The 24095-nt window shown below is 46.8% G+C and overlaps 1 protein-coding gene across 3 annotated transcripts in view; it reads left to right on the top strand.

Moving 5' to 3' along the window:
• LOC141917799 (amyloid-beta A4 precursor protein-binding family A member 1-like) overlaps positions 1-24095 on the top strand; it is a 135478-nt gene that overhangs the window by 96352 nt on the left and 15031 nt on the right. For 2 of the 3 annotated variants that reach the window (XM_074811330.1, XM_074811328.1), the window contains 3 exons: positions 16364-16396; positions 17273-17359; positions 18001-18186. In XM_074811330.1, the coding sequence (XP_074667431.1) occupies positions 16364-16396; positions 17273-17359; positions 18001-18186 (306 nt within the window). The remainder of the gene's footprint in view (positions 1-16363; positions 16397-17272; positions 17360-18000; positions 18187-24095) is intronic. The other variant, XM_074811329.1, reaches the window with a different exon arrangement.

The raw sequence follows: 24095 nt of genomic DNA, 5'->3' as shown, positions 1-24095 counted from the left end.
ATAAAAGGGCATAGAGAGGACAGAAAAAGAAATAAACTCCCAGCATCCTGGGGTGACAGAGAGCTGCAGAAGCGCAGTCTGCCACTTAGTGGGACCCCCACTCCCGCCGCGGGTTTCCCCTCAGTTTCCCGACTCCACAATGACAGGCGCTGAAAAGGGTGATTCAGTAAAGGGCAGAAAATCCCAACTGTCCCCGAAGGTAGCCAAACCAACCATCTCCTCTGCTGAGTCCTCAGCAGGGGGAGAAGGGGACTGGGCAAACCCTGCCCCGATTTGCATCGCTTCCCCTACTGATGTCGCGAGGAGCAGAGCCAGGAATGGTAGGGCGGACTCGGGGAGTGGACACACACGCCCCAGCCCCAGCACTGCCAGAATGGTGCCTTCTCCTCCCCCCTGCCACGCAGAGAGAGTAACCAGGGGGAGTGGGGGCCCAAAGCCAGAGCAGAACCAGGCAAGTGAAGGAGCTACACCACTTCAAGATGCACGTTTAATGTCAGTCTGCAAATCTGCCGAAGCCAACCCCCAGGCTACATCTTTACAGACATCGCCAGCCAGGCCATGAATATAGAGAGGTAACAAAGGGCCATCCCCCCAGTTCAGCTCCGATGACATGCAGATTGACATAGAATCAGAATTATTTAGGTTGGAAAAGACCTTTAAGAGCATCAAGTCCAACCGTAATCCTAACACCAAGCCAATCCTAACACCAAGCCAATCTCATCCTGGGCTGCATCAAAAGAAGTATGGCCAGCAGGTCAAGGGAGGTAATTCTCCCCCTCTACTCTGCTCTGGTGAGACCCCACCTGGAGTACTGCATCCAGCTCTGGGGCCCCCAGTGTCCTGTTAGAGCGGATCCAGAGGAGGGCCACGAAAATGATAGGAGGGATGGAACACCTCTCCTCTGAAGAAAGGCTGAGAGGGTTGGGGCTGTTCAGCTTGGAGAAGAGAAGGCTCTGGGGAGACCTTGTTGTGGCCTTTCAATACTTAAAGGGGGCTTATAAGAAAGATGGAGAGAGACTTTTTACCAAGGCCTGTAATGAAAGGACAGGGGGGAACTTTTTTAAACTGAAAGAGGGTAGATTTAGATTATATATAAGGAAGAATTCTTTTTACGATGAGGGTGGTGAGGCACTGGAACAGGTTGCCCAGAGAAGTTGTGGATGCCTCATCATTGGAAGTGTTCAAGGTCTGGTTGGACAGACCTCTGAGCAACCTGATCTAGTGAAAGATGTCCCTGCCCACTAGATGATCTTTAAGGTCCCTTCCAACCCAAACCATTGTATGATTCTATGATTCTAATTCTTAAACCACTATTCTCTTTCAATAGTCTTCAGTATGATATATTCTTAACACCTAACACAACTTGAATAAAAACCATCTAATTGTGATATGTTTGTCCTTACAGTAAATCCTGGGACAGCCCGTGTGAAGACTGAAAAATATTTGTATTATTATAGGTTGACTTAAAACCAACATAGTAATATTGGAAAATTATCTATGCACAAGATTCTGATATTATAAAAAATAAGATCTTTTTAAAGCATAAGAACATAGAGAACACCCACAGAATTTAAATTCAGGAGAAATTAAAGGGATGGTTGGTGAATATTTCCAGCTCCGGTATCAACAGAACTTTTAAATTTCTTGTGCCTCATGAGAAGGAACATGAAGTACATGAAGCAAGAGTCAACAGGGGAGTATTTCGACTAGGGCACAGCGATCACGAAATAATAGAGAGTCTCTTAGAGAGGCCAGGAGAGGGCTAAGCAGAACTGACATCCTGGACTTTGTCTTGTTTAGGCACCTGCTTGACAGAATCCCTTGGGAGACGGTCCTGAAGGGTATAGGGGTCCAGGAAGGCTGGACACTCTTTAAGAAGGAAGTCTTAATGGCACAGGAGCAGGCGGTGCCCAGGTGCTGTAAGAGAAGCCGGCGGCAGAGGCGGCCACCCTGGCTAAACAGGGAGCTTTGGCTGCAACTCAGGGAGAAAAGGAGAGTTTACACCCTTTGGAAGAAGGAGCTAGCCACTCACAGTGATTACAAAGAGGCTGTGAGGCTATGCAGGTCGGAAATCAGGAGGTCTAAAGCCCAGCTGGAAATTAATCTGGCTTCAGCAATCAAGGACAACAAGAAATGTTTCTATAAGTATGTCAGCAGCAAAAGAAAGGCCAGGGACAGTCTCCATCCCCTGCTAGACGCAGGAGGAAACATGGTAACAAGTGATGAGGAGAAGGCTGAGGTCCTTAATGCCTTTTTTTGCCTCAGTCTTTAATAGCAAGACTAGTTGTACTGAGGGAATCCAGCCTCCTCAGCCAGAGGACAGAGACTGGGAGAACGATCCCCCCGCATTCCAGGAGGAGACAGTCAGTGACCTACTGCATCACATAGACACACACAAGTCTATGGGACCGGATGGGATACACCCGAGGGTGCTGAAGGAGCTGGCTGGGGTGCTCGCCAAGCCGCTTTACAGCATTTACCAGCAGTCCTGGCTGACCGGGGAGGTCCCGACAGATTGGAAACTGGCCAATGTGACGCCCAAGGGTCGGAAGGATGATCCGGGAAATTACAGGCCTGTCAGCTTGACGTCGGTGCCCGGGAAGCTGATGGAGCAGCTCATCCTGAGTACCATCATACAACACGTGCAGGACAACCAGATGGTCAGGCCCAGTCAGCATGGGTTTATGAAAGGCAGGTCCTGCTTGACAAACCTGATCTCCTTCTACGACAGGGCAACCTGCTTATTGGATGAGGGAAAGGCTGTGGATGTTGTTTACCTGGACTTTAGTAAGGCCTTTGACACCGTTTCCCACAGCATTCTCCTGGCGAAACTGGCTGCTCGTGGCTTGGATGGGCACACGCTTTGCTGGGTAAAAAACTGGCCGGATGGCAGGGCCCAAAGAGTGGTGGTGAATGGAGTTAAATCCGGTTGGCGGCCGGTCACGAGTGGTGTCCCCCAGGGCTCGGTTTTGGGGCCACTCTTGTTTAACATCTTTATTGATGATCTAGACGAGGGGATCGAGTGCACCCTCAGTCAGTTTGCAGATGACACCATGTTGGGTGGGAGTGTTGATCTGCTCGAGGGTGGGGAGGCTCTGCAGAGAGACCTGGACAGGCTGGAGCGATGGGCTGAGGCCAACTGGAGGAGTTTCACTAAGGCCAAATGCCGGGTGCTGCACTTGGGCCACAACAACCCCCAGCAGCGCTACAGGCTTGGAGAGGAGTGGCTGGAGAGCTGTCAGTCAGAGAGGGACCTGGGGGGGGGTGACTGCCAGCCGGCTGAACAGGAGCCAGCAGTGTGCCCAGGTGGCCAAGAAGGCCAATGGGATCCTGGCTTGCATCAGCACTAGCGTGGCCAGCAGGGACAGGGAAGGGATCTTACCCCTGTGCTCGGCACTGGGGAGGCCGCCCCTCGATGAGTGGGTTCAGTTTTGGGCCCCTCACTCCAAAAAGGCCATTGAATGACTCGAGCGTGTCCAGAGAAGGGCAACGGAGCTGGTGCAGGGTCTGGAGCACAGGTGTGATGGGGAGCGGCTGAGGGAACTGGGGGGGTTTAGTCTGGAGAAGAGGAGGCTGAGGGGAGACCTCATGGCCCTCTACAACTCCCTGAAAGGAGAGTGCAGAGAGGGGGGATGAGTCTCTTGAACCAAGTAATAAGCGATAGGACAAGAGGGAATGGCCTCAGGTTGCACCAGGGAAGGTTTAGACTAGATATTAGGAAGCATTTCTTTGCAGAAGGGGTTGTTGGGCGTTGGAATGGGCTGCCCAGGGAGGTGGTGGAGTCCCCATCCCTGGAGGCTTTTAAGAGTAGAGTCGACATAGTGCTTAGGGCTATGGTGTAGTTGGGAACTGTCAGTGTGAGGTTAATGGTTGGACCAGATGATCTTCAAGGTCTTTTCCAACCTAGATGATTCTGTGATTCTGTGATTTCCTTATCAAAGTTTTTATAAAGCCAGAGGTTGTGTTAGGGGCAGGCCAAATCTGGTAGCCCAATAGAGGCAAGGCTGCTGCAGCTCCAGGTCCAACCAGTAGAGAGGCTGAGCATGTATTCCCAGTAGACACACAAATACACATATACAGTAAATACACACACACAAATATATATGGCCAGCTTCACAGATAAACACAGACATACTCAGCACTCACACAAACACAAAAAGCACCAATGGCCTCATCCTTTTCCCCTCTCTAGTAGTTCAACATGAAGGTCCACTAGTGGGAGTATATATACATATTTACAATGTGGATCCCTCCAGTAGCTGGGCTCACACATTCAGTCTGCCCAGTAGCTGCCCCTGGATCCCAGTCTCCCCAGTTGCTGGCACCTGGGCATACAAGCTCCCAAGGCTGCAGTCCCACTCCAGTTGCTGGTACAGACACACACACATGCACACAGAGAGCTTTCTGGAAGTTGGCCAGGACTCTCCTGGTCCCTCTGGTAGCCAGATCCTCCTGTGGTCTTGCCCTTAGAGACACACACACACCTGGCTTCCAGGCTATTTCACCTACTCACTGGCTAGTCCAGCTTGATCTTCGCTAGTGCTCGCACACTCACTCACACACCTGCTCTCACTCCAGTTCATGGCATCCAGGTACACAGGTCCTCCGACCTCTGGTTTGACTCCAGTTGGTGGCACTCAGACCCCATGCACACAAAATAGGGCCCTCCCTCACCCAGGAAAAGAGTTAGAAAGGAATTTAATAAGAAGATAGGACAGATTGAGCTGATCAGGTGCAGGGCATGGCCAGACAAGCATACTGACCACCCAACTATTTACACTCAACTGGCCCTTTTTATCCCCTTATCTCTCTATTTTCCCACACTTGTTCCTCCCTAAACCTACTTGATCCCCCCGTTTCCCTGCCTTTGGTGGTTCCTCTAAACATCCTATAATAAGTCCTGTGTGACCCCAAGATGCTTTTCCCCTGCATCCCATAATGTGTCCCACCCCCTAGGCAGCAACCACCCTTAGTCTGAAAGGTTATCTGGAGAGCTGCTTCCGATAACTCATGGTGATGGGTTTCATACCTGGAGACTGGGACTGAGGCTCTCCTGGGAGAGCCCTAGGAAAGACCTGGACAGGGAGTACCTTCCTCTGAGTCTGTAATTTGGGTTCCCCTGCCTGCCTTAGTGCCTCTGTGCTCCTCTGGTCTTGTGAAGATGGGCCTTTGATGAGCTGATAGGTCCTGTGATGGGCCAGGGAGTAGCTGGGGCAGGGTATTATTTAGGTTCCCCCACCTGCCATTGCCTCTCTGGTCCTTTGTGTGTGTGTGCAGATGAGCTTTTGGCCATGTAGCATAACAGTAAGGAGTACTTTAAAGCTTCAAAAATAAATACATGCACCATAGATGCTCTAGAGGAAAAATTGACCTTGGAGCTTCATGCACTGATTCACTAATCATAAACTGAAATATAAGTAGCATCAACATGGGAATGGGGAGGGACTGTATACATACTTGTTCAAGGAAGGGGATAACTCCGATTGCACACACGCACACACATACACATACACCCACACACACACACCCCCCTGTGGAACAGCTGTTCTTGCCACACTGTTTTTCTATGGGTGTTTGTCAAATCATGACTGTGATTATAGAATCGTAGAGTCACTTAGGTTGGAAAAGATCTTTAAGACCATCAGGTCCAACCGTAATCCTAACACTGCGAAGTCCACCACTAAACCACGTCCCTAAGCGCCACATCTACACCTCTTTTAAATACCTCCAGGGATGGTGACTCAACAGAGCTTGACAACCCTTTTAGTGAAGAAACTTTTCCTAATATCCAATCTAAACCTCCCCTGGTGCAATTTGAGGCCGTTTCCTCTTGTCCTATCATTTGATACTTGGGAGAAAAGACCAACACCCACCTCGCTACAACCTCCTTTCAGGTAGTAGTAGAGAGCAATAAGGTTTCCCCTGAGCCTCCTTTGCTCCAGGCTAAACAACCCCAGTTCCCTCAGCTGCTCCTCATAGGACTTGTTCTCTAGACCCTTCACCAGCTTCGTTGCCCTTCTTTGGACGCGCTCCAGCACCTCAATGTCTGTCTTGTAGTGAGGGGCCCAAAACTGAACACAGTATTCGAGGTGTGGCCTCACCAGTGCCGAGTACAGGGGGACTATCACTTCCCTAGTCCTGCTGGCCACACTATTTCTGACACAAGCCAGGATGCCATTGGCCTTCTTGGACACCTGGGCACACCGATAGCTCATATTCAGCCGGCTGTCGACCAACACCCCCAGGTCCTTTTCCGCTGGGCAGCTTTCCAGCCACTCCTCCCCAAGCCTGTAGTGTTGCGTGCAGTTGTTGTCACCCAAGTGCAGGACCCGGCACTGAGCCTTGTAGAATCTCATACAATTGGCCTCGGCCCATCGCTCCAGCTTGTCCAGATCCCCCTGTAGAGTCTTCCTACCCTCAAGCAGATCAACGCTCCCACCCAACTTGGTGTTGTCTGCAAACTTAACGAGGGTACACTCGATCCCCTCGTCCAGATCATTGATAAAGATATTGAACAGAACTGGCCCCAGTACTGAGCCCTGGGGAACACCACTTGTGACCGGCCACCAACTGGATTTAACTCCGTTCACCACAACTCTCTGGGCCCGGCCATCCAGCCAGTTTTTTACCCAGCGAAGAGTACGCCCGTCCAAGCCATGAGCAGCCAGTTTCTCCAGGAGAATGCTGTGGGAAACGGTGTCAAAGGCCTTACTAAAGTCCAGGTAAACAACATCCACAGCCTTTCCCTCATCTACTAAGTGAGTCACCTTGTTATAGAAGGAGATCAGGTTAGTCAAGCAGGACCTGCCTTTCATAAGCCCATGCTGACTGAGCCTGATCACCTGTACATGCCATGTGATGGCACTCAAGATGATCTGCTCCATAACCTTCCCTGGCACTAAGGTCAGACTGACAGGCCTTTAGTTCCCCATATCCTCCTTCTGGCCCTTCCCGTAGATGGGCGTTGCATTTTCTAACCTCCAGTCAACAGAGACCTCCTCCCTGGTTAGCCAGGACTGCTGAGAAACAATGGAAAGTGGCTTGGTGAGCACTTCCGCCAGCTCCCTCAGTACCCTTGGGTGGATCCCATCCGGCCCCATAGACTTGTGTGTCTAAGTGGTGTAGCAGGTCGCTAACCATTTCCCCTTGGATTATGGGGGCTTCATTCTGCTCCCCGTCCCTGTCTTCCAGCTCAGGGGGCTGGGTACCCCAAGAACAATTGGTCTTACTATTAAAGACTGAGGCAAAGAAGGCATTAAGTAACTCAGCCTTTTCCTCATCCTTTGTCACTATGTTTCCCCCCTCATACAATAAAGGATGGAGATTCTCCTTAGCCCGCCTTATGTTGCTAATGTATTTATAGTAACTTTTTTTTTATTGTCTTTTATGGCAGTAGCCAGATTATGTTCTAGTTGGGCTTTGGCCCTTCTAATTTTCTCCCTGCATAACCTCACGATGTCTTTGTACGCCTCCTGAGTTGCCTGCCCCTTCTTCCAAAGGTCATAAACTCTCCTTTTTTTTCCTGAGTTCCAGCTAAAGCTCTCTGTTCAGCCAGGCCTTTCTTCTTCCCTGCCGGCTCATCTTTCGGCACATGGGGACAGCCTGCTCCTGCGCCTTTAAGATTTCCTTCTTGAAGAAGGTCCAGCCTTCCTGGACTCCTTTTGCCCTTCAGGACTGCCTCCCAAGGGACTCTGTCAACCAGGCCCCTAAACAGGCCAAAGTCTGCCCTCCGGAAGTCCAAGGTAGCAGTTCTGCTGACCCCCCTCCTTACTTCTCCAAGAATCAAAAACTCTATCATTTCATGATTGCTGTGCCCAAGACGGCCTCCAACCATCACATCACCCACAAGTCCTTCTCTGTTCACAAGCAACAGGTCCAGCGGGGCGCCTTCCCTAGTTGGCTCGCTCACCAGCTGTGTCAGGAAGTTATCATCTTCCACACACTCCAGGAACCTCCTAGGCTGTTTCCTCTCCTCTGTGTTGTATTTCCAGCAGACGTCTGGTAAGTTGAAGTCCCCCACGAGAACAAGGGCTAGCGATCGTGAGACTTCTCCCAGCTGCTTATAGAATATTTCATCTGCCTCTTCCTCCTGGCTGGGTGGTCTATAACAGACTCCCACCATGATATCTGCCTTGTTGGCCTTTCCCCTGAGTCTTACCCATAAACACTCGACCCTTTCATCACCATTGTCAAGCTCTAGACAGTCAAAACACTCCCTAACATACAGGGCTACCCCACCGACACTCCTTCTTCGCCTATCTCTTCTGTGCTGGTTTATAGCCATCCATTGCAGCACTCCAGTTGTGTGAGTCATCCCACCACGTTTCCATGACTGCAACTATATCATAGTTTTCCAGATGCACAGTGGCTTCCAACTCCTCCTGTTTGTTGCCCGTGCTGCGTGCATTGGTGTAGATGAACTTCAGTTGGGCTATTGATCCCGCCACCTTTTTTGGGGGAGAAGCTCTAATTCCTATGTGACTGTTCTCAGGCACTTCCATGGTTTCTAACACATCAATAAGCCTTGTGTATTTGCTGCTGCGTGGATCTCCACCCCCTACCTCCACTGAGATGGCAGACCGAGGGACCTCCCTAGCACACTGTCCCTCAAACATTAGCATGCTGCCCCCAGGCTTATCTCTAGTGAGATAACCGTGGGGAAATCCCTGGTGTACTCTCTGCCACACTCTGCCTCCTCTGGCGCAGACTGAGCAGAGGGTTAGAAAACGAGGCTGAAGCATGAGTTCCCCAAATAAATCCACCATCCTCGCAAGCAACGAGGTAGAATCATCCAAAACCCCATCTCCTTGAGCATGCTGCTTGAGCCCAGTGCAAGGCCTTTCCCCCTAAATGGGACAAAATAAAGCTGACCTTTGAGCGATCACTGGGAAAGGCATTATCCCAACCTTCCAAGAAAACCGCCATAAGAAATGCAAGAGAGAGGGTTCCATATCCCCAGTAAATAGAAAGGGAGAGAACAAGCAGATATAGGGGAAAAAACACCACTGCACAGAAGAATAGTAATAGGGGGAGAACAGGGAGGTGAAGCAGAGCCTGCCCTTTCTTGAGCCTCCACACGACAACAAGGCTGCTCTACTGAGGCTTGAGTCTTCTCCCGTATCTCACCCAGTAACCATCTCAGTTCCTGTGAATACTGCGACTTGAGCTGCTGTATCTGTTCCGTACAACACTGCAGAGCTTTAACAGCATCCTCTGCAGACACACCTGCTCTTTAAGCTAGTTGTCAGGACAGGCCCAGGACGAGAGACAAAACCTTAGGTTTCAAAGGCTCTAGCAGGCAACGCCTCGAAGAGGCTGAGTTCTGCCTGCTAGCCAGTTTTATTAGCTCTCCTGATAACACAACAACAGCAGCTGAAGACATAGTATTTACAAAAATTCATCTTCTTTGAATGTGTAACCTTGGCAATGCCTTGGTGGTCTGTTATATATTACCTTTAAGTTGCATGAAAACAGGATTGGGGAAAACTAATATAACCGTTGTGTGTATCTAGTAGTGCCTCATCTCGTAGTAGTTATTGGCGCGGCCTTTGCTTTTCTTCATTAAACTGCCTTTATCTTGACCCACAAGATTTTCATCTTATATTGTCCCCCTGTCCCGCCAAGGAGGAGGAGTGAGAGAGCAGCCTGGTGGGCATCCGCTTGCCAGCCAAGGCCAACCCACCACGCTCATTTCACAAATTAAAGTTCTCCTGTGTGCACCCTAATAAATGAGTAGGCATGCGCATGGTTGTAGCAAATTTATTTTGGAGTTGAGGTCCATGTAATTGCATTTCTGTCTTGGTAAAACCCTAGGATGTACATAGGAACTTTCTGAATCCATGAGTGAATTTCAGATGATCACTTCTTCATTGGAATGAACTGCAGGACGGTATGTCCCTGTCTCTCTTGTACTGGGGAGCCCAGAATTGGACACAGGACTCCAGCTGCGGCCTCACCAGTGTTGAGTAGAAGTGAAAGGATCACCTCCCTCGACCTGCTGGCAACACTCATGCTAATACATCCCAGTAGGGGGTTGGCCTTGTCTCGTCCCACGCGGTGGGTTACGAGGGGGGTGAATCTTATGAATTCCCCGAGAGCCTGCGTGCCGGTGGAAGAGCTGGTCTCTGCTCGGCAGAGCCGCAGGGTGGCCGAGTCACCACAATGACTCAGAGGAACAATTGTGCTGGTGACTTTATTAACTGACCACTTTAGTGAGTGAATGGAGACAATTTGGCAACAATCAACTGATAACCATCCAGGGAACGAATAAAGGCACTTTGGCAATGAGACTGTTTTCCTAATAACCTGTCAACGATCAACCGATCGCAATTCAGTTCCTACAAAACTTATACACATGAATATAAGAAAGAGAGAGAGCAGAAAGAGGAAAGAAAAAGAGAGGAGGAGGGGATAGGAAAAGGGGAATCACCACCCTTGGATCCCGTGTTGTCGCAGAGCAGCCAGCTTGGTCCGTAGGTGGTGGGTTGACAAAGACACACGTGGGGTGTTGCCTTTATATAGTCTTTCTTACGCCTGCGCAGTAGGTTGTTCCAGAAGGTTCTCACTTTCTCTGGCTTGTACCTGCGCAGTTAGGCAAGTTCTGTCTCTGGGCAACAACAGGAGGGAGGGGGAGAGAAATGGACCACTGTCCCACCTCCTCAGAGCTCGCTCCGCTTCTCCCCCACAGGGCATCCCACTCGGGTTGTTTGAGACATCCTCTTTACGAACAGTTTCTTGTTTACGAACAGTTTGTGACAGCCTTCCTTGTCGCAAGGGTACACTGCTGCCTCGTGGTCAACTTGTTGTCCATTAAGACCCTCAGATCCTTTTCATGAGGTTCCTCTCTGCCCATTTCTCCAGACTGTTGGAGTCCCTCTGAATGGCAGCACACTCATCTGGTGTATCAGCCACTCTTCCCAGTTTTGTAGCATCTACGAACTTGCTGCGGGTACACTCTGTCCTGTCGTCTAGGTCATCGATGAAGATGTTAAACAGTATTGGAGCCAGTATCAACCTCTTTGCCACACTGCTGTTAACCAGACCCCAGCTAGACTTTGCGATGCTGATCACAACCCTTTGAGCCTGTCACTTCAGACAGTTTCCCATCCACCCAAATGTCCACTTATTTAGTTGGTACTTCATCAGTTTGTCTATGAGGATGTTATGGGAGATGGTGTCAAAAGTCTTACTGAAGTCAAGATAAACAACAGCCACTGCTCTCCCCTCATCCACCAAGCCAGTCACCTCATCGTAGAAGGCTATGAGGTTGGTCAGATGTGATTTCCCCTTCATAAAACCATGCTGACTACTTCCGATCACCTCCTTGTCCTTTGTGGGCCTGGAAATGGTCTCCAGGATTAGTTGCTCCATCACCTTCCCAGGGAGCAAGATGAGGCTGAGCAGGCCTGTAGTTCCCTGGATCCTCATTCTTGCCCTACTTGAAGATAGGAGTGACATTTGCTTTCCTCCAGTCCTCAGGAACCTCCCCCGATTGCCATGACCTTTCAAAGATAATCGGGTGTGGCCTTGCAATGACATCAGTCAGCTCCCTTGGCACTCATGGGTACATCCCATCAGGCCCCATGGACTTGTGTTTGTCCAGTTTGTTTAAACATTCCTTAACCTGATCCTCCTCCACCAATGGCAAGTCTGCCTTGCCCTGGACTTTCCCACTCGTTTCAGGGACATGGGATTCCTGAAGGCAAGTCTTACCAGCAAAGACCAAAGGCAAAGAAGGCATTAAGTACTTCAGCCTTCTCCATGTCCTTTGTGACCAGGTCCCCGTTCCCATTCAGCAGAGGGCCCACATTTTCCCTAGTCCTTCCTTTTGCTGCTGATATAGCTGTAGAAACCTTTCTTGTTGCCTTTCATGTCCCTCACCACATTCAACTCCAGGTGGGCTTTGTCTTTCCTAACCCCATCCCTGCACACTTGGATAGTGTCTCTATATTCCTCCCAGGTCACTTTTCCCTGCTTCCACCTCCTGTATGCTTCCTTTTTATGTCTGAGTTTAGTCAGGAGCTCTTTGTTCATCCATGCAGTCCTCCTGCTGCCTTTGCTTGATTACTTGCTCTTTGGGACGGAGTGTTCTTGAGCTTGGAGGAAGTGATCCTTGAAAATCAGCTAGTTCTCTTGGACCCCTCTTCTCTCCAGGACCATCTCCCATTAGATGCTTCCATGCATATTCCTGAAGAGGCCAAAGCCTGCTCTCCTGAATTCCAGAGTTGTGATCTTGCTTAATGCCTTGTTTCCCTCCTCTCGGGATCCTGAACTCTGCCATCTCATGGTCACTGCAGCCAAGGCTGCCCCCGACCTTCACATCCCTGAACAGTTCTTCCTTGTTTGTAAGTATGAGGTCCAGAGAGCACCTCTGCATCGGCTCCTCAATCACCTGTGTCAGGAAGTTGTCATCAGTGCACTCCAGAAACCTCCTGGATTGCTTGTGGCCTGCTGTGTTGTCCCTCCAACAGATATTGGGGTGGTTCCAGTCCCCTATGAGGACTGGAGCCTGTGAATGTGAGGCTTCTTCCAGTTGTCTGAAGAAGGCCTCATCTACTTCTTCCCAATTGTTACGGAGGTATACCAAAGCAGCTTCACACGGGTAATAAACTTGAACAAACTAATTCGTAACCAAATCCAAACAGCCAAAACCAGTGAGACAACGGGGGTAATCAAAACAACACTCCGATAACATTTAACAAACTATAGGTTCGGCGTACCAGTTGGGGAAGTTATTACTACGCAACACAGAAGGACGTCGACGCATAAGAATGATGACTCCAAAGCGTGCACACATTCACTCACTGAAGGGGAAGCCTCTCACTCAAGGGTACCCAGAAGATGTAATTGCTCACCCAAAGGGGCGAGGGCTCGCTCAAGGGTATTCAGAAGAAGTATTTACTCACCAAGGGGGAGGCAAGGGCACTCAATCCTGGGAAGTTTCCTTGGGTGACATCCCAGTCCCAAGGGGAGGGCTTCTGATCACAGACCCGCTGCTCTGAGAACCACTCAAAGGGGGTCTCCAGGGGGGGCCCCATTTTATAGCCTGGTCAGATCTGAACGGTGGTCATATACGGTCAGCGTTCCAGAAACTTCTCTCGACCAAGGCATTTAATTGGCCAAGGGCCTTGTCATAGGCCTTGTCATCAAGCCTTGGCTGTCTTGCAACAGCATCCTGGATCCAAGACTCCAGCAAGCAGCAAACCTCCTTAGATGACAGGTCAGGTTGGCAGATGGGGATCTCCATCCCCTGCAGCAGGGTGTCTCCCACTACTACCGCTTGCCGCTTCCTCCTGTTTTTCCTGCATGTCTCAAGTCCAGCTGTCTTGAGTGCTTTGCTGGACAAAGCTCCCAGGCCCTTATCAGCTCTGAGGGCACTGACTCTGTCCTGTGACTGCAAATTTTGAGGTGGAGCCGGAGCCTTCCTCTTGGTGCCAGAAGTCACAAACTTCCAGCATTTGCCATCATGGAAGTCTTCAAGATCTGGTTGACCTCTTTCTTGCCATCTCTGATGCTACACAGTCTTTTGACGTCTTCCTGCAGCTTCTTAACTTGGCGACACAGATCCTCAATGAGCACACAAATCCCGCAGACTAGAAGACTGTCTCCCAATGTCCCGGCCTCAGCAAGAGGCCCCAGGCACCCCCTGCAGAGCTGCATTCTCCTTCTGGAGCTCTGTCTGGGTGGAAACCTCTGATGTTACAGGGTCAGTTGTTCCAATGGCTGCTAGGGACCATGCCCTGTGGTGTATCACCACCATTGCTGAGGAAGTATATTCTGTTCTGAGCAGAGTTGCTGGCCCCCTTCTTCACATCCTGTCACGACATGGACTGGGAGCCCAGAGAGTCACAACAGTTCTGTGATCCCCTCAGGTTAAATTAAGGTGAAATGACACCAAACGACCAGTTAAAATGTTGTACTTGCGGTAGAAACAGCTTAAACTTGGAAAAGGATAATAACCAATGTGGTCTCTTATAAATCTATAAGAAAGAAAAGAAAGGAAAGAAAAGAAAAAGAAAGGAGAGAAAGAGAGTCAAAGAAATACGGATCACCACCCCTGGATCCAGCGTTGTCTCAGGTCCGGTAATCTTGGGTGGTGGGTGCACACCCAGCAAAGTTTTCTGTCGCCTTTTAAGTTCATCTTATCAGCTGATTTGCATACTAGACAAAGAGAGGCAGGGATTCCATGAACTCATTTCCATGAGAGACGGGCTAAAGGTGGAGCAGGGGTTCTGCGCATGCGTTGGGGGGAAAATGGGGTACATTAACCCTTTTGTCCAATTGAGTCGGTGGTCACAATCCCCCCCTACCACCTTTACCTTTTCCTCATTTTTTGTTTCTTGGGCAATTATCCAGTCATTAGCTCCATCTGGTGTTGGTTGTTTATCTCTCTTATCAGTCTTTTAGCTCTTCTTCAAGACTATAGTCGTAAATGAAGGTGTAGGCCTTAACCCAAATATGGTTTTACTCAGTCTACGTCTCCTTCCTTCAAGGCTTATCTAAGGAATTTGGTTGTACAACTGCAGGGGAGCGGAGCCGTGCACCCTTCGATACACCCTGCGCTTCCCTGGGCAGATAATTCATTCCTTAGACTAATCACAAAGGCCACAATTTGTCCTTGAGGTTTTCTGTGTCGATGAATGTTTGAGGCATTAATCCCTTCATCTCCTTACAGATCTCCCCCAAGCCTTCTCTTCTTAAGGCTGAACAAAACCATCTCTCTCAGCCTTTCCTCGTATGTCATGTGTGCCAGGGCCCTAATCATGTTGGTGGTCTCTGCTGGACTTTCTCCAGTGTGTTCATGTCTTCCTTGTACTGGGGGCCCAAAACTGGATGTGGTACTCCATATGCAGTCTCACAAGTGCCAAAAAGAGGGGGCAGAATAATTTCCTTTGCCCTGTTGGTGCCTGTCTTGCTAATGCAGCCTAGTATGGGGTAGGCCTTCTGTGCTGCAAGGGCTCATTGCTGCCTCATCATTCACTTGTCCACCAGGACCTCCAGGTCCTTTTCTGCAAAGCTGCTTTCTAGCCAGTTGGCTCTAACCTGTCCTGTTGGACTTCATCAAATTTGTCAGTTCATTTCTCCCACACCAATATTCCTGTTGCCTGGCTGCTTTGTGGAATGTTTCTTAAAGTGTACAACTCTTAAAAGTATTCAAACGGTAATTGTGCTTTCAGCTATATCATTTAAATATATGCCTGCCAAAATACAGGAGGACACTTGGAAAAGAAACAGGATTATAGGGTTGCATACTGGAGATCATGGTTTAGGTCAAGTAGACCATCCACTCTGAATTCCTTAAGTCCCTTTGGAATGTTTTTCATCCTTCAGTCTCCCAAGGATAATGTGTTTCCTGCAATACTGGTGAATGCTTTTTAGGGGCTACCTCTACACTGACATGAAAAATACTATGGCATGTTTTTGCATTTACTTAAAACTGCCATGCCATACAGCTGAGCATAATGAACGCTAGTGATGTTTGTATACCTTTGTAAAGTGCCTCTGTGCAAAATCCTAAGTTGCTGCCATTTTGGAGCAAATGGGACCTCATCAACCTTTGAAACAACAGAATACTTTTCAAGCCTTTAGTTTAGAAATACTGTGATGTTATATATCTTTGGATATAAAGTAGTTAGAGTTACAGTAATACTGCTTCATGATAAGATACAATTTCAGGTGTTTATGAAGTATATTCTCTTCCCATTCTTGGAAGAATGTGATGGTATAGAAATATCCTTATGAAGGTGTCACAGAGAAACCTGGTCTCCAAATGCATGGGTGTATTTGCATAGGAGGAGATGTAGTTGGGGGCAGAAGGATTCAGTCAGATATAACTTCTATTTTTTTTTACAGGAAAATTTAACATATTTCTGTGTTTGGGATTGAAGATTGCATGCTTTGGGATTTATTATTCCATGTGCGTGTGAGACCATTAAGCAATTTGTGTTTAAATTCTTTAGATCTGAGAAAATTGGAATAATAATGAATGGGATTCTTTTCTTTCATCTTATGTTGACTTTACTTTGGAGGAGCCACTCTCAATTTGTCCCGCTGTAAATGAGGACAGGCTCTTGGAGAGTGGGGGAGGAAACTGTTTCTTCAGAGTAATGTTTAAATGGGGAAAAAATCCTTTTATATACTCTCCTGGTGCAGATCTCTCTTCGTTTTTTAAAAACTGTTAAATGTGAAACTTTTTTTTTTTCTTAAACCAGAAAGAAAAGGAGGAAATTAATCCAAGCAGAGACTAATCCAGAACAACTAACAGATTGAGCCCTGGCATTAGTGTATAGATTCCTGTTTGACTTCAGAGTCTTTGCAAGTTCTTCTCTAACTATTTTCCATCTCTTTATTACATGCGAAACAGATGGCCCAGAAATTAGCCAAAGGCAGGAAGAAGGTGCAGTACAACCACCATCAGCTCAATGTTATGTCTGTTCTTTTGTTTGCTTTGTTGGTTTTTTTTCCTTTTTATTTTGTGCTCTTTTTTTCTGCACCCAGCAAGGGTTTTTTTAGGCTTATTTCTGAGCTACCATATCAGTTAACATTTTTCAGGTATCAATTGCCTGGTTGGCCATCATTAGCCATTGCTTATCATTAGCCATTTTGTGTTAGAAATAGGGTAAAGATTGGACTTATCAAAGGGATACAGGTAGTATGGAAAACACATACCAAAGAAATAGGACTGATGTGTCAAAGGTTTTATTCTGTAAACTGTCAAAGTTAAAAAAAAAGTGCTTTTATATTCCTCTATAGAGAGTGTTTTGCTTAATTCACAGCTGTGTCAAAAAAAGGAAAAAAGTATAGACACACAATTATATGCTGACTCATATTTTAGTAATGTTATGATTATGGAGTTCTTAAATAGTTATCAGATTTTTTAAAAGGCACTTAAGATTGCAAGCATTTGCTTTTTGTTTACAAAGATATGCCTTCTGGAAGGAGTTAGTGCATTAATAGTATGTTGTCTGACTGTGAAGACCCTCTTGCCAGAACTGCACCTGTGGTACACATTTTTCCATTATTCTGAGTAGTCACTGTTGTTAAGCCCCTGTATGGGAAGGGAAGTCAGAGTGTTTTTTATGGGATTAAAAATTTTACAAATTGCATCTAACTCATTTTCATATCTAATACAGGGTTTCCATATTTTCCTGTTTAGCTTATGCAATCTAGTACTTTGTTTTGAATTGCTGTTCTGGTGACTGTGTCTTGTTTGTGATCTAATATCATTAAGGGTGTTACCTAATGTTATTGACTCTATTCTATTTATTTTCAGGCTCCAGAAGGTGAATCTCAACCCGTGACTGAAGTGGACCTCTTCATTTCTACACAGAGAATAAAAGTATTGAATGCAGACACACAGGTATGGACAAAGAAGCACCTTTGCCAGGTCAGGCCTTGTCAGCATTATAATAATAGTCTTTTGAAATAGACCTTCATCTACCTGACAAAATTTGACTTTCAGGGAGTGCTGGCTCTTATAGTTCCCTCCAAGACTTCCTGGTCAGAAATCTATGCTCAAGAACCACGTCACACATGGAATTAATCAGAGTTGTCTGACTGATTTGGCAGGTATGCTAATTGCAGTCAGCCCAAAAGATAAGAAGCTTTGTTCACATTATACAGCATTCTAGGCAGTCTAATACCATAATATGACATGTACCAATTGTCCCCAGACAAGCCTAAAGTATTTGGTTGTAATAACTAATTTGAAGCCCTTAGTCCTCAGCATGTTGTGTGTGTTCAGGTCAAGATACCCAAGTCTTTGTGTTCTTTTCCACAGTAACTTTCATTTTCAAAATGTGCTTTTCTTTGGTTTGCCTTTTTTGAAAGTGAGGCTGTTGGTTCCTCTTGGCACCTCCTTTCATACAGGAGACTTTTTTCATTTTGTAGACATTTACTTAATAAAGGTGTCATGCTGCCATTAATGTCTTTATAAAACACCAAAAGTGCAATAAGAATTTGCTTAAAACAGTGTCTGATATCATTTTTTCTATCCTCCAGGAAACTATGATGGATCATCCTCTGAGGACCATTTCTTACATTGCGGATATAGGGAATATAGTTGTTCTGATGGCTCGTAGACTAATACCGCGATCAAATTCCCGGGACAATGTGGAAGCATCTCACCCCTCCCAAGATGGAAAAAGGCAATACAAAATGATTTGCCATGTCTTCGAGTCTGAGGATGTAAGGACTTTTTTTTATTGTGTGATTTTTCTAGGAGGTAAAATGTGAGCACATCTTGACAGGCTTGAAAGTCTATAGCCAATGGTCCTATTTGGCTTGTTTGTTAATTGCATAAAAATATTTCATCGAAGTAGAAGAACTTGCTTTTTCTTTGCATGATGGAACCCTGTGTTTTACTTGCAAAGTCAGTTTTTATAGCACTTCCTATTTTTCAAGTAAATGTAAAACTTTCCTAGAGACAGTGAGGGGGCAGATTCTAAAAGAACACTGTTGCCACAGCTTATATATACCAGCTCAGGATCTGTGAGAGTGAGCATCCATCAAAGAAGCTTATTTTCATAGGGAGCTTCCATTCCCTAGTGTTGCCATGAGGTTCACTGGCATATGCCATAAAGGGGTGCTTTGGGCTTTTTACGTTTCTTTGGGGTTGCTTTTGATATGATGATGGAGTTCAGAAGGTTAGTCTGACAGGTCTGTAGCTTCCTGGGTCTTCCCTCATGCCCTTCTTGTAAATTGGAATAATGTTGACTAGCTTCTGGTTAGCGGGGACCTCCCAGACTCTCAAGACCTTTGGCAGATGATTGAAAGGGGTCCTGCTGTAACATCCTCCAACTCCTTCAGTACTCTGGGATGAATCCCATCAGGCCCCATGGACTTATGAACATTCAGCTGATACAGCTGGTTCCTTACAATTTCAGTGCCCACAAATGGAAAGTTACTGCTCCCGCAGTCGTGGTCCTCCAACTCAGAAGGCCGGGCAGCCCAAGGTCTATCTTTACTTTTTTAAAGCATTGAATGCCTCTGCCTTTTCTTCATCCCTATTAGTCAGGTGACCATCTTCAACAAGGATCAGTCCAGTGTATTCTTTAGACCTCCTCTTGCTATTAACATACTTTAAAAAGCCTTTCTTGTTGTCTGACACAACACCAGCCAGTTTCAACTCTAGTTGAGCTTTGGACTTTCGTGCTTTTTCCCTGCATATGTGAACCACAGCTCTGTAATCTTCCTGTGAAGCCTGACCTCACTTCCAGACATCATACAGGTTTTTTTTTCCTCTTGAGCTCCACAAGGAGTTCCCTGTTCAGCCAAGCTGGTCTTCTGCCCTGCTTGCTTTGTTACTGTAAAAGCCAGCAGAGGAACTGTCTAAGACTCGTTTTGGAGCTTTAGAAAGCAGGCATTCTTTATTGCAGCACTGGGCGCACACACGAATAGCTTCGCAAAGGTGAGTGCACCCCAGATCTATAAGTGGCAGCCAATATACAGTGAGATTATACATGTTCATAACTTTTCTGAGGAATGAGTTACATATGCGTTAGATTTCCTGGAACTAATTACAATATCTGCATCCTAATTATGCATGTGCTTTCTTGCTGGGTGGTGGTCTCGAGGGGTCCCTGGTGCTCGTTGGTAGTCTTCCTCACCATGTCTGCTGGTTGACCTCAGTGCTCACACATGCTCACAAAGGTCTGTTTAGGAGGTGTTGTGCAGCTGTGTTGTGTCTTGAGCTGGTTTGTTTTAATTTGTCCCCTCCTTGTTCCTGTTATCTTCAAAAATAGGCCCCAACTGTCTTATTTATGACTGTCTTATCTTCAAACCCCTTTCTTCTTCACAAAAGCACCAACCTTCAGCTGTGTCTGCACATTCCAGAAGCTATATGGACATTGACCTACTTTATTCTCAGTAAAAAAATATTTAGCAAGATGAAGAGGAAAAAAAATTGTTAGCAAGAAGTTTTGGCTTACAGCTTGACTTATGACACAGTGGAATTGCCTGCTCCTGTGCTTCTAAAAGGTGTTTTTTGAAGACTGAAGCACTTGTGGACTCCCAAGCCCTCAAAAGCAGATTCCAAGGGTACTCTGCTAAATAGCTCCCTGAATAGCTCAAAGTTTGTTCTCCTGAAGGAGAGCAACTGAAGGGTAGCAACTCTGCTGTCCTTTTTTCTCATTACACTCAAAATTTTAAACTCAACCATTTCATGATCACTGTGGCCAAGACAGACACCTACAATCACATCCCCCATGAGTCCTTCTCTATTCACAAATAGCAAGTCTAGGAGGGCATCTTTCCTAGTTGGCTCACTGAGTACTTGTGACAAGAAGTTATCATCTCCTACTGTACCGGGTCTGGCTGAGCCAGAATTGGTTTTCCCCTGTAGCAGCCCTCATGGTGCTGTGTTTTATGTTGGGAGCTGGCAGGGTGTTGATAGCACACTGGTGGTGTGGCTACTGCTGAGTAGTGCTTACACAGCACCAAGGCTCTTTCTGATATTTCCCCCCACAGTGGGACGGGGTGGGCAAGATCTTGGGAGGGGACACAACCAGGACAGCTGACCCCAACTGACCAAAGGGATATTCCAGACCATATGATGTCTGCTCAGTATAAAGCTGGGAAAAAAGAGGAAGGGGGGGGGTGGGGTGGGGGAGGTGTCACCCTTGGTCCTCCGAGGCAACCACTACGCGTATGGGAGCCCTGCTTCCTGAGAAGGCCCGACATCGCCTGTTAATGGGAAGTAGAGAATAAATCTGTTTTCTTTTTGCTTCCGTGCGTGGAACTTTACTTTGCTTTGCTTACATTAAAACTGCTTTTGTTTTACCCACAAGGGTTGGTTTTTTTCCTATCTTATTTTATTTCCCCTTTTTGTCCTGTTGAGAAAAAAGAGGGGGGGGGGGGAATGATAGAGCGACTTGGTGGGTACCTGGCATTTAGCCAAGGTCAAACCACCACACCTACAAACTTCAAGAATTTTCAAGACCTGCTCGTCACAGCAGTATCATATTCCCAGTTGATGTCTGGGAAGTTGAAATCTCCTATAAGGACAAGGGCTACCCATCCGGAAATTTCTCCTTATTGCCTATAGAATATCTCATCAGTGCTTACATCCTGGCTGGGTGATTGGTAGTAGACACCCACTACATCATCTCCTTTGTTTTCCATCCCCCTAATCCTCACCCAGAGGCTCTCAACCACATCATCACTAACTGTAAGGGCTGTACGATCAAAACACTCCCTTGCGTATAGTGCAACACCTCCACCTTGCCTGCCCTGCCTATCCCTCCAGAACAGCCTGTAGCCCTTTATCCCAACACTCCAGTTGTGGAACTCATTCCACCAAGTCTCACTAATACCAGTGATATCGTAGGTCTGGGAGTTGACCAACGCTTCCAGTTCATCCTGTTTGTTTCTCATACTGCGTGCATTGGTGTACAAGCATTTCAGATATGCTCCTGAGCCCTCCCTGCTCTCAGGAGCAGTGTAAATGTTCCCACTAGCATTGCCACCCTCGGGCGATGCCATGCTAACCCTTGGTTTACCTACTGAAGCTTATTTTCATAGGGAGCTTCCATTCCCTAGTGTTGCCATGAGGATCACTGATATATGCCATAAAGGGGTGTTTTGGGCTTTTTTTGTTTGTTTGGGTTTCCTTTTGATATGATGATGGAGTTCAGAAGGAGTAGCTGAAATTTTTCCCCTCCCAAAAAAAAGCCCAATCAATGATGTTGGGAATAGCAATAGAGTGTCCTTTGTAATTATAAAGTCTCTTTATAATTCCTCGGTTGCTGTTTAAAACAGCTGATGGTCATCTTCCTCTTCATTGGTATCAATCTGGGGCAAATGCCCTCTCAGGCAGTTGTGGGTGCCCCATTCACACCCACTGTTACACTCACCCACTGTGGTGGGTTGACCTTGTGTCATGGTTTAAACCCAGCCAGCAGCTAAGCACCATGCAGCCGCTTGCTCACCTTCCCCCACCCGGGGGATGAAGAGAGAATTGGAGATTGAGATAAAAACAGTTTAATAATTAAAATAAAATGAAACAGTAATAACAGTGATAGAAAGTACAAACGGGTAATGCACACTGCGATTGCTCACCACCCACCAACTGATGCCCAGCCCGTTCCCGGCCAGAGATCCCAGAGAAGCCAAGGTCCTGAAACCACAATCCCAGAAGCAAGAAGGAACCCCCTCCTTCCCAGCCAACCCTCCTCTATAGACTGAGCATGACGTTACATGGTCTGGAATATTTCATTGGCCAATTTGAGTCCAGTGCTCTAGCTCTGCTCCCTCACAACTTCTTGTACACCTGCACACTGACAGAAGGTGGAAGGTTGGAAAGTCCTTGATCTCTTAGCAACAACTGAAAACATCAGTGTATTATCAACATTCTTCTCATACCAAATCCCATACTGAATCCAAAGCACAGCACTATTCTAGTTACTAAGAAGAAAAATTATCTCCATCCTAGCCGAAACCAGGACACCTTGGCTGGCCGCCAGGTGCCCACCAACCCACTCTCTCACTCTCTCTCCTCGGCAGGACAGGGGGAGAATATAAGATGAAAAACTCGTGGGTCGAGATAAAGGCAGTTTAGTGAAGAAAAGCAAAGGTCATGTGCAGAAGCAAAGCAAAGCAAAAAGATTTATTCTCTACTTCCCATCAGTAGGTGATGTCCAGCCACTTCCTGGGAAGTAGGGCCTCAGTACATGTAGCGGTTGCTTCGAAAGACAAATTCCTGAATAATGAATGCCTCCCCTCCTCCTCCTTTCTCTCAGCTTTTATTGCTGAGAGTGACATCATGTGGTATGGAATAGCCCTTTGGTCAGTTTGGGTCAGCTGTCCTGGCTATGTCCCCTCCCAACCGCTTGCCCACCCCCAGCCTACTGGCCTTTGGGGGGCAGGGAGGGTTGGAGAGACAGCCTTGATGCTGGGGGAGCACTGCTCAGCAGTAGCCAAAGCATTGGTGTGTTATCAACACCATTCTAGCTACAAATACAAAGCACAGCATGATGAGGGCTGCTGTGGGGAAAGTTAACTCCATCCCAGTCAGACCCAATACACCCACTCACACTAGCATCTTACCCAGGCCATTTTACCAAGTGTGGGTGCACAAGCACCCCCACAGAGGGCTGAGTTGTCTGTTATCAAACCTGATGTCCTGTCGTCACTAATTAAAACACAAACATTTTGAGAAAGAAATATCAATGCATATAACTTGTTGATTTTATGTAGTTTATTAAAAAAAAAAAAACTAAACTAAATAAGCAAGGGGTAAAATCATACACAAATACATCAAAATGAAGTTGGGAGATATAGAGTTGTCAGTCTTATAATCAGGTTAGTCCCAAATAAAATGATCTCACGCAGTGCTATCTAATTGACAAGACAGCAAATCTCATTTATTGCTCAGCCCTCCAAAGAACAGGATATTGTCTCCATGGTGACCACCATGTTTATGCCAATCAGATAGTTCATATAGAGGGAGAGGAATCACTCCCATGTGAAAATTAATGGTTAGACTACAGCAGTCATGCCAGTTAAGGCATCCTGCCCAAATTACAGATGGTGAAGTAATAGCCTATTTCTACTTCTTGTGCCCTACACCTCACTTAGACTTCAAAAAGCCTTTGCAGTACAATTCAGAGTATATTAAACTAATCAATAAAAGTTTAAGTGAAAGTATTAATTTCTCATTAATGCCTTAAATGCCTTCAAAAATATTTGTAAAGGCTTCCAGGTGGGAAAGTTTCCTTTAAGAAGTGTCTGGCTTTATGTATTTGGGAACCTGTTCCGAAGGCACCATGTTCATATAAATTCTGTGGTTGCAGGTACATATGCAACCTACTGCTGGGATTCTCAGTGGTTTTGCTTTACCTTTTTAGAGGTAGTCCTCTACCAAACCAAATTTGACAGAAAACCTTAAAGATTGATTTTTATGCAAAATAGCATATAAGCCCCTCTTCTTGTAATGCACTTCATGAAATTGGTATGCAAATAGAAAGACTAGACTATGTGTTTTGGGGTGTTTTGTTTTTTGTTTGTTGTGGCTTTTTTTCCATCGGAGAGGGGGGCACATCACTACGTCACAAGTGATCGCATCACCTGATGTGCTGCTTAGTTTGAGGCTGTTGCTT

This window comes from Strix aluco, chromosome W (genome assembly GCF_031877795.1).
Source record: "Strix aluco isolate bStrAlu1 chromosome W, bStrAlu1.hap1, whole genome shotgun sequence".
Classification (NCBI taxonomy): Eukaryota; Metazoa; Chordata; class Aves; order Strigiformes; family Strigidae; genus Strix; species Strix aluco.
This window is presented reverse-complemented; position numbering and strand designations above follow the sequence as displayed.